Source organism: Pararge aegeria, chromosome 10 (assembly GCF_905163445.1).
Source record: "Pararge aegeria chromosome 10, ilParAegt1.1, whole genome shotgun sequence".
NCBI classification, from domain to species: domain Eukaryota; kingdom Metazoa; phylum Arthropoda; class Insecta; order Lepidoptera; family Nymphalidae; genus Pararge; species Pararge aegeria.
In genome coordinates, this window is record NC_053189.1 from 1,584,473 (window position 1) to 1,598,963 (window position 14,491).

The 14,491-nt window shown below is 36.2% G+C and overlaps 1 protein-coding gene across 1 annotated transcript; it reads left to right on the forward strand.

Annotated features, from left to right (window-relative positions):
• Nucleotides 1-450: 450 nt before the first annotated feature.
• Nucleotides 451-8,210, forward strand: LOC120626882 (mitochondrial pyruvate carrier 1). The gene is made up of 4 exons (XM_039894666.1): nucleotides 451-563; nucleotides 981-1,055; nucleotides 2,102-2,202; nucleotides 7,359-8,210. Exons 2-4 carry the CDS (start codon nucleotides 988-990, stop codon nucleotides 7,544-7,546), a joined length of 357 nt encoding a protein of 118 aa, XP_039750600.1. The 5' UTR covers nucleotides 451-563; nucleotides 981-987; the 3' UTR covers nucleotides 7,547-8,210.
• The last annotated feature ends 6,281 nt before the right edge of the window (nucleotides 8,211-14,491 follow it).

Below are 14,491 nucleotides of genomic sequence, written 5' to 3' on the forward strand. Positions count from 1 at the left end.
TTTATTTGCTCAGATTATATGGCTATAGGCTATTTTTTTCTTAATTGGTCCTTGCTTTTTTTATTTTTACATAGTTATTTTGTAACTAGAGCGAGCAATTTTAAAATGAAGTTTTATTCTGGCATTTTATCTCTGGTGTGACGTTATTGTTTCCTAAACTTGATTAAAACAACTTTAAATCCGCCATTTTCAATCTTATCACTAGTGATACAAAGTCTATCCTAGCCAAATGTGTGGGCTAATGTGTGGCAGCACATTTTTTTTTAAATTACCGTCAGATAAGTCTGAGAGTTTAGTTCAAACACAATACATAATTAAAAAATCATTATGCATTTTCATCTCAATTTTCATCAAAGACCTGCGTCACAGACTCATTATCCCTCTTTTGTCAAGTTGCACTTGACATTTGATTAATCAAAGTTGACAATTGACATTGGCAGTGACATTTAATCAGTGCTGAAGTGGCGCTGAATTAAATTGTGGGGATTGGGGACGTAGAACATATCAAACGTAAAAAACGTTTGATAAATAGATAAGATTAATTAAAGAGTAATATTTAAAAGGTAACGCGAATAATAAATTAGGCCTGATGTGACTTTTCTAATAATATCTTCCGATAACAATGATAACCTTAACCTTGACATCTATTAGAAAAAGTGAACACGTAATGATCCAAGGAAAATAATAAATAATTGAGTTCTCTGTGATAATTTTAAGAAAACCATTTGCATATGAATGCCTAGTGCGATTCCTGTAGTGTTATGTAACAGTTTAGAATATAGATTCTATTTGCTTAATTAAAAAATGTTATTATTACAGACTAATTTATTGAAATATTAATTATTTTAATTATTCATCACTTAAAATTCTATTTATATTTGGTATAGTTCAAATAACTGTTGTGTTGGTTAATTTGGTAGTCTTCTAATACAGGTTTGCGTTGTGTGTGTGTGGTTATACTATAAACTTGAATTTTCCAGATACAAAATGAGTGCATTGGCGAAAAAGCTTTTTGATCAGCTGAAAAGCAAAGAATTCAGAGAGTATTTAATGAGGTAAAAAACAATTTCTTTACTGTATGAAATAAAAAAAGTAAAATTGGTAGTTACAGACAGTGGATGCAATTTTTTTTCAAGATTATGAATTAAAATTTGCATAGACAATGCAACAGGTATTCAACTACTATTTGGGATACAGCCCTTTTCATAATTATCCAGTTGGACGCTGTATTGTTATAAAAATATTAATTAAGCTCATAACAAATAACAGGACATGTTTATTTTTGTATAATTATCACAAGAATATTCACATAGAGCAGTTTTGTTTATTGCAGGCTCTATTTATACAAAGATGAATTGGGATGCCTTGCTTAGGCAAACTAGTTTTATGCTGAATTAGTTTTAAGTTGACAAAATTACGTACTTACACCTATCACCTAATAATGATAAATCAAAATTGGAAACACTCCATGAGTGGCTGTGGTAGCTTTAAAAATAATAATAATTAAGATTAGTCTACAATTTTAGATAAAAATGTATGCAATTACTCGCAACTAACTAAATAACTTCTGAGATCATGCTCATTAAAGCACACGTGGCAAAATGTTTGGAAAAATGCTTGTTTTCATCAAGGTCATCAACATTTTCAACCTATTAATGACGCACTAGGTTGTACTGGTTTAGGCTGTAGTCCATGATGGCTTGCTGGCCAAGTGAATATTTGTAGACTTAACTCGCCTTTACTGCCTTCCAAACCGGCGGTAGAGTCACTACAAAAAGACTGACTTGATGTTTCAAAAGAGCTTATAAATTAGGCTTAGGTACTTGAAATAAATGAATTATGGAGAACTCTTAGACATGCAGGTTGCCTCATTTTTTCTTTCATGTTTATAGCAAGGGTATATTTTAGTTGCTTGAATTAGAAACACATAACTATAAAAAGTTATTGCTGCATACTGGCGATCGAACTAAGTCCACCCTAAAAGGACGGCAGACGCTTTAATAACTAGGCTATAACCATTTCAGTAGTAGCCATTAAATTATATTTTTAATTCCCATAAGTTTTATTATTGTGTGATATTAAAAAGTTATTTACATTGCAGCACACATTTCTGGGGTCCAGTGGCTAATTGGGGCATACCTCTAGCAGCTATTGCTGACACCAGGAAGGACCCGAGTTTTATTAGCGGAAAAATGACAGTTGGTATGATATTTATTTTTACTTGTGTAATTTTAAAAGCTGATTTTTCAATCAACTAATAATCTCTGAGGGAATAATTTTGATGTTTTGACAGTTGCTGCATGTGAAATGCAATCTGCAATCTCAGACTACAAAGGGCTAAACTGTTAGTGGAATGGCAGCATATTAAATACGTACAAACAGCATTGTTCACATTTGATTGTAAACGCTTTATACTTTCAGTTCTGCAAAGGTTTAATGCTTATCAGATATGGGCTAGCTGAATCCATTGAATTTGAATTGTATGTAAACAAAAAAATGTAGACGAATTTATAGATTTTATTTATTAATTAGTTGACGGTAATATTATGGCTTCTTAAAGAAATAACTATCTTACAACAAAAACTATAAAACACCACATTACTAAAACAAGAGTACTTGAATGGTATCATTAATAGATGTGGCAGAACGTTGGAATAGATATATAATTTATATATAGTAGCTCGTCATCGTTCCGGAACGAATAATAGCATGGCAGCACGTCGTTCACGGCAGGGATCAGACTGGAGAAAATTCAGAAATTATAATTCCCAAATTACCCCTACTGGGTTTCGAATTAGCGACCTCCCCTTATAAGACCACAGCGCCCACATCTGCACCAAAAATAAATAAAATAAAATAAAGAATTTTGAAATTTGTGAGATGGCGATAACAAAAAAAAAAATTAAAACACCCGGCTAAGTTTGTTGTGGGCTTCTTAGACCGGGACGCGTTTGGAACCCTCGTAGCTTTAGTTTTAAGTTTACGAATGTGGTTATCGCCATCATCTCACTACCGTGTAATTCTTATGTACGCATCAAAAGTGCCACCTGTGGGCCTACTTGAATAAAGATATTTTTGACTTTGACTTTGACTTTGAATAAAATACATTCTCCTTATGGAAGTTAGTTGAAGATAACTTGCAAGATTATTCATTATAGATCATTGCAAGGTGACCTTACCTCATAGTAATTTATACAATGTACTTCACAAACTGAATGTATCAATACATTGAAGTAATCGTGTCAATAAGTGGTATTAATATTCATTATCCTTTGCCACTTAGTGACTGGTTGCCACTGCTTGGATAAACCCTGTTAGCTCAGTACAAGATTTCTTCATCATCATCAATAAATTTCTGCGTTATATTAAACGTCGTAATTTTGTATTTGATCACAGTATATCTGCAACTGAAATTACTTTAGAAAAAAGACGCGATTTAAGAGATCAAATGTTGTTATATAAAATAATACATAATTTAGTTGACTCCCCACTTCTTCGAAGTAATATCGATTTTGCATGTCGTAGGTTAAATGCAAGGCGTAAACCACCCTTTGCGTGGGCTAGATGGAAGACAAGGTATTCGGCAAATAACTTTTTATCTCGTGCGTGCAATGCTTTTAACAACAAATATTGTGAGACGGACATTTTTCATGTCAAAATTGGCATTTTTAGGAAATTTATTATGACAAAATAAGTACTATAGCTTTAAAGTTTTTGTTTTTCATTTTTGTTTTAATTAAATAATTATTTTTTTCTTTTTTTGTATAATAATTGCTTGCTAGGTACTTATTCCTAAGCAATTGTGGTTGATGTTATCGTATTATATGTATAACCAAGTTGTGGAAACTTCATTGGTTTATGTGATACAAAAATACGGCATTACTTTTATGTGTAATAATACTGTTTGTTTCCCTTGAAAAGCTAATAAATAAATAAAATGTCAACCAATCGACGGCCACTGCTGGACATAGTCTTCTGTAGGAAGTTCCAAATACCACGGTCTCGTGCCGTTTGGGTCCAGCAGCTACCTGCGATTCGCTTGATGTCACCCTTCCACCTCGTCGGGGGTCTACCAACGCTGCGTTTACCGACTCGAGGTTGCCATTGCCCCGCCCAGCACATAACATGATTTGTTATTAATACTGAATTTTGTTAAGTTATAGAACAAAAGCTGTTAGTTTTCATGATAGGTGTAGTTCCTATCAGGCCGAGACCTTTATGCAGAGCTAGCACGGGCAGGAGACAAAAATATACCTATCCCCCGATTATATCCCCTGACAGGGGATATAATTAACGTGTCCACCTGCAAAACACGGAAATATGGAATAGGAGAAGTTTACCCCCGTTTATTATTTAATACACATGTATTATTTTCACATTTTCCCATTGTCTTCTGCCCATGCTAGCGGTGCAGTGCCACTTTAGCTTCGCGACTCTTTGAGCTATGTCGGTAACTCTGGTTCTTCTTCGGATCTCCCCATTACTGATTTGATCACGTAGCGATACTCCAAGCATACTCTCTCTATCGAGTAGATTTTGTATATCAACTATTTTCTGGCAAACGGTCATCTGAAGTACTCGTTTGAGAGTTGCAAATCATGTATTTGTTAACCCGATACCCGATGTTATATCAAAAGTCCGAGCTAAAGAATTGTAGGCAACTTTAATGCGATGCAAATACCATTGCATTGCCTCCCATTTGTTCAAGTATTTCTGCAACGTGTACAAAAAAATTCGAAATAATATTGAACTTATATATTCTCCGTGGCATATATTCTATTGACGGCTGGCTGGTACAGTGGGCAGCGACCCAGCTTTCTGACCCTTAGGCCTCGATTCGATTCCCACAGCTGGAAAATGTTTGTTTGATGAACATGAATGTTTTTCAGTGTCTGGGCGTTTATCTTTATATTATAAGTATTTATGTTAACTATTCATAAAAATATTTATCAGTCATCTCAGTGCACATAACACAAGATACGCTTACCTTGGGGCTAGATGGCTATGTGTATTGTCACAGTATATTTATTTATTCTGATCTGCCTTCACCACACGGCACCGTGGTTTATAAAAACTTGCAAATAAAAATGACAGAATTAAACTAAGTAGTAGGCACAATTGATATATACAGTAGCTAAGACGAACTTGAGATTTAAGTAGCACTTGAGCTACTAACTACTTCCCAGTCTGATAAATGATAATAAAATTAATTATTATACAATAAGTATTGCCTCGGCGTGTACTTTTGAGATAAGAAAACAGAGATCGTTACACTTTGTTAAATATTGCGTAAAGGTGAAAAATAACTATATTATACTAATACTACATTTTAGCGAATCTTTGTTACTGTCAACATACCTATTAAGGAATTTATAATTTCCGACTTTTCTGGTCTGCTGGCTGGCTTGGTAGATTTAGTGATTCGGTAGGATACCATATACCAATATTAACCTTCTAGCGTATGTGCTTAATATAACTACCAAATTCCCAACAGGTTAGCCCGCTACCTTCTTAGATTGCATCATCACTAGCCAAGACGAAAACAAGGTTGCAATTTTGTCGAAATCGGCATAGCTTTGAGCCTACAGATTACTATGGATACGTGAAGCCATAGATAGGTAATACAGGCATTTTGTATATAAAATAAATAAATAATAAATACACTACGACGATAGACACATCGCTATCTAGCCCAAAAGTAAGCGTAGCTTGTGTTATGGGTACTAAGATGACTTATGACATATAAACACCCAGATACTGAAAAACATTCATGCTCATCACACAAACATTTTCCAGTAGTGGGAATCGAACCTACGGCCTTTGACTCAGAAAGCAAGGTCGCTGCAAACTGCGCCAATCGGCTGTCATATATTACCGTGTACTTTCGCAGGATAAAAAGTATCCTATTTCCAAATTTAGAATGCAAGCTATACAAGGTCCAATAAAAAATACCAGGACAGGTAGCATGGGCAGGAGTTATGTCTGTAAAGTGACATTACACTGTGAAACAATACACACGCGATCGGCGAAACAGTCACCATAGTCCAGTGTCCCTGTGGCCAAACCGCTGCGAGCAGTTCAGATATACGCGGTGCTAATGTTGAAGATGCACATTAACAAAGACAAACACAGAGCCCTTTTACATTACAGAGTAGTAACAAGTAGAGGGACTTTGTCAAATATTTAATATTTCACGAACTATCGAGTTAAAACAAAGTCGTAGAACAAAAGTTTTTAGTTTTAATGTAAAAAATTATAGGCCGAGAGCTTTTTCGTTTATTTTATTTAACCCTGTATAGATACTGTAGGTACAAAATCACACGAGCAGAGCTGTAAAATTCATATCATTGAAGAAATCTTAGTTAGCTGATAACCGAAATAAACTGGTATAAAGCGATAAAATGTGGTAGATAAAAGTATTTAAGATTTATAGTTCCTTCGTAAACTCTTATCTCTATACGCAATAATAGTTTATCGAACTATCTGTGTACTCTGGTATTTTAACATTTATAAAGGGCTCATGCCAAAAATCTTCGCGTTTATCACGGTATTTTACAATTGTCGTGCAAACCGTTTGTTTTGTTGGGATAACTATTTTCTACGTGGAAGATATGGAGATCGATTTTGCGTGCAAAATAAACTTCTATTTCTTGTTAAATCTCCAATGGGAATGTGCTATTTTTTCCAGACTTTGTAATTTTCCGTCCTTTCGACTAACATAATGGCAAACATCAATTTGATTGGTTGCTTAGTTAAGGCGATGAGGACGGAAACATTACAAAGACACTTTCGCATATATACATTACTGGTCCCTCGCGACTTAATCCGTGTTTAAGTCGACCTTAAAATATTTTAAAGGGGATCAACTTTGAAATACATGCCTTGGCGTGCACTTCATGCAAGCACAAAAGCACTGCCTACCTTAAAATGTTTAAATGTGTCATATAAGACAAGAATTTTTCCATTTTATGCCATCTTTCTTTATGAATACCGTGGTCAAGAACCCCGTGCACGACACTGCATACATGGCAGCTGATGGGGTACGCCACCTATGGGCCTACTTGAATAAAGATATTTTTCACTTCGACTTTGATGTCGCAATGGGCGTGGCATATAGCTCGGAGGACGGATGAACGTTGGGGTCCCAAGGGGTCGAACTGGTAAGCGCAGCGTTGGTCGACCCCCAACGAGGTGGACAGACGACATCAAGCGAGTCGCAGGAAACTGCTGGACGCAAGTGGCACAAGACCGTGTTATTTGGAACCCTACAAAATACCTATGTCCAGCAGTTGACGTCTACCGGTTGATATGATGAAGACTAGGTTCCGGGCCTAACGTTTGCTGTAACTGTGTTCCAGCACTTTCGCTGTACTCCGTGATGTTCATGCGCTTCGCGTGGCGCGTGCAGCCGCGCAACCTGTTGCTGTTCGCGTGCCACTTCACCAACACGTGCGCGCAGCTCACGCAGGGCGCTCGCTTCGTCAACTACTACTACGTGCAGGGCGAGCCAAAGAAAGAGGCCGAGGCAGCCGTTGACACCAAGTGATTGATGGCTGTGCGATTAGTATAAGATTTTGAACTCTCGCAATCGTGCAGTCGCTATCGAGTAACCGAACACTGTAACGTCACAGCAGAATGGACCTAATTTCACTCGCGTTAGAGTCGCAAATTCTGTAAGACCGTTTCTTCTAGCTGTAGCGAGCGAGTTTCAGCTTTAACAATGTGTATAAATTACATTTCACTTTGACGTTACAGAATATCGACCTTCGATTAGGAGCGTACATATCTTGTACTAAGAATACTGATGTTCCGACGCGACAAACTTCTAGTGCGCTATGTATGTATTTTCTTGTCCTACTCCCACGTTATAAAAGTGAACATGAATGTCGTATCGCGCATTTTAAGCCTGCTGGTGCTAAGTAATCATGCAGTCTTAATATAGCGGGCTAACCTGTTAGGAGTATGGCATTTATATTAAATCCATGCCTCTAAATGGTTTTGCACGCAACAGAGTACCGGATTCCCCAGACGTGTTTGTCTATGGTAAATAGATTGTATAAGCTTTATACTTTCAGTTTTGCATAGGTTTCCTTAGCGGATATGATAACGAATAAAAACGAGCTGAAATAATTTAATTTCCAATTTGACGATGTCGGAGTGAACTAGAAGTTTGCCGCTCTTTAGTATGTAAATAAAAAAATGTAGACGAATTTATAGATTTTAATAATTGGGCAGTTGACGGGAATATTATGGCTTTTTAAAGAAATAACCATGTTACAATGAAAACTATATAGCGCCATGTTACTAATACAAGAGTACTTAAATGGTATCATTATGGTCGTGGCATAACGTTGGAATAGTTACGCAGTGTTTTTTCACGCTCTGGCATTTGAAAGGTACTGTCAGTTGAGGTGTGACTAAACACTGCGTAGCTATTTCGACGTTACGCTTCGTTTATTAAAAGCCAGTGGAACAAGGTATCTTTAGGTAAAGAGCATATGGAGCGGACAAATGCCGCGGGTGTGAACATATCGTGAAGTTGGTGAATGTCACGTTCAAATTCAAATCAAAAATCATTTATTTTGAGTAAGTTTAATATATAAGCACTGTTTGTAGTGACTACCACCGAAGAAGATTCCGGCAAGAAACTCAGCAGTTGCTCTTTTCCAACATCAAATTTTACAATTTAACATTAATTTTTTATCTTGTTGAAAAGGAAGGCTTCCAAGCAACCTTGTAATTAAAAAGTCCATCAATTGTATAGTAACCTCGCTGTTTTTTCACAAAGTTTAAACTTATGCTTTAATTTATCGAAAGCCATGAATACACGAAGGGACGTAAGCATTAGCCTTTAAACTTCTCCATATGACAACTGCCCAATGTGTTCAAATGGCTGCAACGCTTATAACTTTTAAGTAAACGTTTTAGTGCCATGATATTCATACCAAAGATTTACGTTGTAGATATGGCCTCAATACGAAACTTTTATTCAAGTAGAGGTTTGCTGACTCGCAATCGAGGTAAGTTTTTGCGCATCAAACTCTTTACGGTCAGAGTAAAATGGGCTTAATGTCACTCGTTTTAAAATCGCAAATCGACAAGCGTGGCCTTCGTGTCGTCGTGGCGTTGACGCGATTAAGGTTAAAAAACTATAATTTAAAACAACAACAAAAAAATTGCGTCTTAAAAGCATGAAAATAAGGTTAAATTTCAATCGTATTATTTAAAGCAAAAGTTTAATAACCGTTAGTTGCTGTTAGGAAAATTTTGAAATCAAATCAAACCAAGTCTTATAATAAAGGGCAAAAGATTACATTTCAATTGTAGTATTTGAAACATAAGAACATTTGAACTTAAAGCCTAAACGGAAACAGCATTCATTTACCAGTGCTTTACGATGCTTGTTCTTATTCAGCACTTAAAAGAAGTGCTTTTCGCTTAAACGTCCACATCTAGTTGTAAATCATTGAACACGCTTACCAATGGGGAGCCTTCACGGGTATACAGTAGTAGTAGCACAGAGGACGCTGCTTCTCTTCTCCGTTTTATTCCCCTAGTCGCCTCGTACGACACCCGCGGGAAGAGATGTGACAAACTGTATTTCGATCTGCCGTCACCACACGGCCACAGTGTAGTTAAATTAAGGCCATATCTAAAATTTTAACTCTTTGGTCCATATCATATTAATTGTCAACATAGTTGGCTATATATCTATAGATCTAGGAATTTTATATTTGCATAAAATTAGCACAAATCTGTTATCAATTATATATAATTTGAAGCGGTGATAGCGCATTGGGTACGAGCTCTACTTCACTTTCGGGACGCCGGGTTCGAATCCCAGCGCGCACCTCTAACTTTTCTAAGTTATGTGCGTTTTAAGTAATTAAAATAAAACTTGCTTCATCGTGAGGAAACCTGCACGCCTCAGAGTCCTACATAATGTTCGGAGGCGTGTGGATTCCACCAATCCGCATGGGGCCAGCGTGGTGGACTACGGCCTTAATCCCTTTTCATTGTGGAAGGAGACCCGTCCTCTGTAGGGGGCGGGTAATAGGTTGTTGTGATGATGACGATATATAATTTTAAGCTCAAAGAGTGTACGTACGAAATATTATTTGTTATTATAGAAAAATTGACCGTTCTGTGATCTGTGTATGTAAAGAAACTATGGAGGGTAGAGGTAAGGAGAGTCATCTTATATGGGAGAAAAGTTGAAAAAGTGTCCAGTTGTTGCGCTAAATAACAGTTCAAAAATCCTCCACAATGGCGCTGGTGGATGCACAGGGTATGGTATGAATGTAGCAATCGTAGATGAATTGAAGTATGCCGAGTTAAAAAATTTAATGTCATTATCGACTAAAGTAGTTAATTATTGAGAATTTCAACAACTTACGTTGTACAAAATAATGTGTTAAATATAACCTTACTTCCTTGTATCTCCATACTTCCTTGTTTATTTTTCAAGCCTACTCTAACAATATTTATATTTGGCGCTTCTTTTAAGAGTTACCCTGATGCAAATGTGGCGCCATCCTAATTTAATACATTTTGACGACACTTTTTCATATACACAGATGACTCTCCTTACCTCTACCCTCCATAAAAGAAACGAAACGAATTCTTGTGGCCAAAAGTTTCAAACTACGGCTTCAAAAGCAACGTTAATAAATAATTGTTATTCCTGTCTTTTTATAATCACCAATAGTCTATAACAGTCCACCGCTGGACAAAAGGCCTCTCCCAAAGGGAGGGTTTGCCCATAATTACCCGGGCATATGGCATATGACAGTCTATATATGCAGTATGTGCTATATCTATATATATATGGCCGCTGCTGCCCTTTCTCCGTTATATGATGAAATCCAATATACCTTTTTATAATAAAATACAAAAAAAAAGTTACGATCATTTTCTAGATCTTAAGTATTGAACTCTGTATTCGAAAATTAATTCAGTTGCAATCGTGCAAATGTCGTATAGTATTGTCCAACGAACTCATCTGGGACGGGTCAGTGGTGCTGTTATCACATGCAAAAAGTCATGAAAATCGTCATATGTTGTCATTAGTTCTAATTTTGGCTACGGGGTTGGATAAGTTAATGGAAAAGTCCCTCAAACCTATCCGCCTTTCACGGCTACCATGGGCAGGAGACATTTATCTCCCCGGGGATAGGATAAAAATGTATCTTCTCACAGCTTTATGAACTCTCAGAGCACTGGCGCACAAGTGTAAATAATATCCAAATAATATATGTGTAATAATAAAAGCTTCGACCAACATCTCAAGAAGCTTTCGCTTGGTTGTTGGATCAAGGGTCGGATACAGAAGGCAGTAGTCCTTGAAACGGCGCGTATTGTGAGGAGGTTTCTCACTCTGGAGCCCTGACCACCGGTTGCTTGGGCATTCAAAAGCCCCGCAAGCGGAGGGTGGAAGTTTTTTTTTTTTTTTTATAAATTTTTAATAGTGTTTTTTAATTTATTCTTAAGCATTGTTAATAATTTAAAAAAAAAAAAGAAAAATAATAAATGATAGAATACAAACAACGGGAGTAAACTTCTCCTATTCCATGTTCCCGTGATTTAGCAGGTGACACACTATCACATGCGAAACTTCAGTGGAGGATGAATGGTTGCAAAGGTTGTCAGTAGGTTGTCTTGAGCTCGAATTTTAATTTCTAGGCCGGATAAGTTTCTAAGAATTAATTTAAAATGCATATTAAAATTTTCGGAACCGACAGGATTCGAACTTGCGACTCTCTGGCAATCGCAGCCTGAGCGTTTTAACCACCAAGCTACGGCTGTTCTATGCCGAAATTAGTAAACGCCTTTTTATATCAGTCTTATAGCGACTGTAGCGCCATCTAGTAGGAAACAGTGCGGTTTAGATCTACTTTATCAAAGGTCCATATAACAATGAGATATGTTTTAAACAAGACATTGTTTTATAAGAATAGTCCCACAAACTTATCTCTGGCTTTTTAGTGATGTTATCAGATGCAAAATGACAGCGACTAGAAAACTAATTAACCATTTAAACATCGTGTCAAGTAGTTACAATACCAGATAAGTTAACTATAACTTCACGGGTAAGATCTTTAAGCGCTGACATGTGATAGGTAAATATAAAATAATATCTCATTAGTGTTATGACACTAGTGTGGTCTAGTGTAGCGTTGTGGCCAAGGGTAATGTATGACATCGCTGTGCATGTACAAATATATTTTTTGAATTTTTAATATTTATTATGATCATATTAATTAATTATACTCTGTTGATCTGTTTCCTATTTGTTTTATTTTATCATATTACTAGCTGTCCCGGCGAACTTCGTACCGCGGTTCTTTTTATTTTTTTAAAGAATTTTATATTTGAATACTTATTAGTTATTATACTATTCCGTGCTAACCAAAAAATCAAATATAAAAATTGGTCCAGCCGTTCTTGAGTTATAAATAGTGTAACTAACACAACTTCCTTTTATATAATATGTAGATGTACAACTATATATATACCTATAGCTACTATGAGCTGTGGCAATACTGATTTATTTTGGTCTGATATTAGCCTACTTATATGATAATTATTTATAACATTACATGAGTTTAATACTTTTGTCTTCTTGTCTGTTTGAACGCGCTTACCTCTGGAACTACCAGCCTTGAGGCTACATAACGAAGCAGTCGCGGAGACCCGTTAATTCTTATATATATCTATTAATATAAGAAAGTTTGTCTCGCAAAATAAAAGGTAGGATAACCAAAGAAACAATTTTGTATGCCAATTGCCATACAAAATTACCTATTTCGTTTTATAAATAGCGTTCATTTTGTGGTGGGGTAAGTTCAACTTCTAGCGTTCTAGTTATTTATTGATTTTAGTTTTTCAATATTAATTTCAGTGTAATAACCATGGTAGGTAGGTAGTGGCGTGCACTTTACACATGCGCAAAAGCACTGCATACCCATATTTTTTGAATATAACTCGTATTGGAGGGGAATTTTACCAGTGTATGCCAAGCACCTGATTTATGCATACCCTGCTCAAAAACCACTGCAGGTAGGTACCTATTATTAATGTATATGAATAAAAATAATCTGCCGAAATGTATGTACGTGAGATACGCCTATAGATATAACTTCAGAACTACTGCACCAAATTAGGTACTTTTTTTTTCAACGTCGTTATTGTCAGGTCAAGATTTGACTAAAAAAAGAACCTGGTATCTGTAGCTGAGACTGACGGATACCAAATAACTTCCAAAGAGTATCCATCCAACGTTGCTTACTACCAGGCCATTTGTGATAGGGAATTAAAAGAATAAAAGGTAGGTAAGGTAAAACTGGTGATTGGTAATGTTTACTTGACTCAAGTTTCAAACCGAATAGATATATTATTCGCACTCAGCTCAGTTTGTTGAAATATGCTGAAAGAAGTTGCATTGCTATCAAAACCAAAAATATCTAACTAACAATCTATCTTATCTTAACTATCTGTATAGTTACAGATTACTGACACAGTTGTATCAGCAATCTGTAAAATTTTTTCGTTAGGTAGCAGATTTATTGGGAAAATCTTTTGGTTTGGTAGCTGATAAACCTATTGAGAAGATTGTCAAAGTGGTGTCCCGTAGTTTATGCGGGGGGCAAAACTAAGACTATAAGACAGGGACTGCGACAATAACTATAGGCACTGAAATCTACTATACTATACCTATCAAATAAATATATATACTACGACAATACACACATCGCCATCTAGCCCCAAAGTAAGCGCAGCTGGTTTTACGGGTACTAAGATGACTGATAAATAGTTTTATGAATAATATACATAAATAATCATAATGTACAAATAAACACTCATGTTCATCGCACAAATATTTTTCACATGTGGGAATCGAACCCACAGCCTTGACTCAGATAGCGGGTCGCTGCCCACTGCGCCCATGGGCCGTCAAACAGTACAAGTAGTATAACAGTATGACAGATATTCTGAATACAGGTTGACTCGATTCGATCTTAGACTGTAGGTCGGTATGTGAAGTGTCTCTTAACATGTCAGATCTTAACAACTAACTCACAAATACATTCAAAACTGCTGTAGGAACAATAATGTATCATAAGTATTTATAGAGGGAATAGAGCTTAACGTCCGTAGATGTAGAGTTAACAAGACAGAGCTAATAAACTTGGGCACTCTGGCCCTAATAGCCTTTTGGCTATTGTGGCCTGCGTGCATTGCCCCGATGGTATCCGAACACGCATCTTTTCATTCTTCATCTTTCATTGTTTGTATACCATCATCGGGCCACACTAACATTGCATTTCATTTAGGAAAAAAGCGATGTTTTTGTTATGTTAAGATGAAACGTGGCAACCCTAAGATAAGGTAGTATGTGTATCCTCTTTGAAATTCAATGACAAAGAGGATACACACACTAAGTTTACAAATCAAAAAAACAAGTCAGATAAAAACTCAAAAGAGGCGATCT

Coding starts and splice junctions, on each gene's coding strand:
- LOC120626882 (XM_039894666.1), top strand. CDS start 988: ATGAGTGCATTGGCGAAAAAGCTTTTTGATCAGCTGAAAAGCAAAGAA. Junction 1,056..2,101: donor TTCAGAGAGTATTTAATGAG/GTAAAAAACAAT, acceptor TTTACATTGCAG/CACACATTTCTGGGGTCCAG. Junction 2,203..7,358: donor TAGCGGAAAAATGACAGTTG/GTATGATATTTA, acceptor ACTGTGTTCCAG/CACTTTCGCTGTACTCCGTG.